Source organism: Arachis duranensis, chromosome 9 (genome assembly GCF_000817695.3).
Source record: "Arachis duranensis cultivar V14167 chromosome 9, aradu.V14167.gnm2.J7QH, whole genome shotgun sequence".
Taxonomy (NCBI): Eukaryota; Viridiplantae; Streptophyta; class Magnoliopsida; order Fabales; family Fabaceae; genus Arachis; species Arachis duranensis.
In genome coordinates, this window is record NC_029780.3 from 104,465,013 (window position 1) to 104,465,319 (window position 307).

General features: G+C 30.6%; 1 protein-coding gene across 1 annotated transcript in view; it reads right to left on the reverse strand.

Moving 5' to 3' along the window:
• Nucleotides 1-6: 6 nt before the first annotated feature.
• The window catches only part of LOC107466584 (protein SMAX1-LIKE 3-like), a 3,278-nt gene continuing 2,977 nt past the window's right edge, over nt 7-307 (reverse strand). Inside the window, exon 4 of the mRNA XM_016085582.3 lies at nt 7-304. Coding sequence (XP_015941068.1) covers nt 155-304 — 150 coding nt within the window. The 3' untranslated portion in view covers nt 7-154. The remainder of the gene's footprint in view (nt 305-307) is intronic.

Consider the following 307-nt stretch of genomic DNA (forward strand, 5'->3'; position numbering starts at 1 on the left):
GTGCAATTCACTTTTTTTTTTTTTTTGCCCCACAAAATCTGTGTAACTGAAAAACATAATAAAACAAGAAAAGAAAAAGGTAACACCCAAATTTGTCATAGGAGGATAATAATGTTTAATTATTATTTCCATGCATTATTATTATCCTATGATATCATGATAATTCTTGTGCACTAAAATTAATTTGCTTATCAACTAACTCTAAGATACCAATAATGTCTCCACCTCTAGAAGCATCATCTTCAATGGCTATATTCAGATCCAAACAGAGGCTCATGGAACTTTTCTCCTCCATCTTGTTATCATC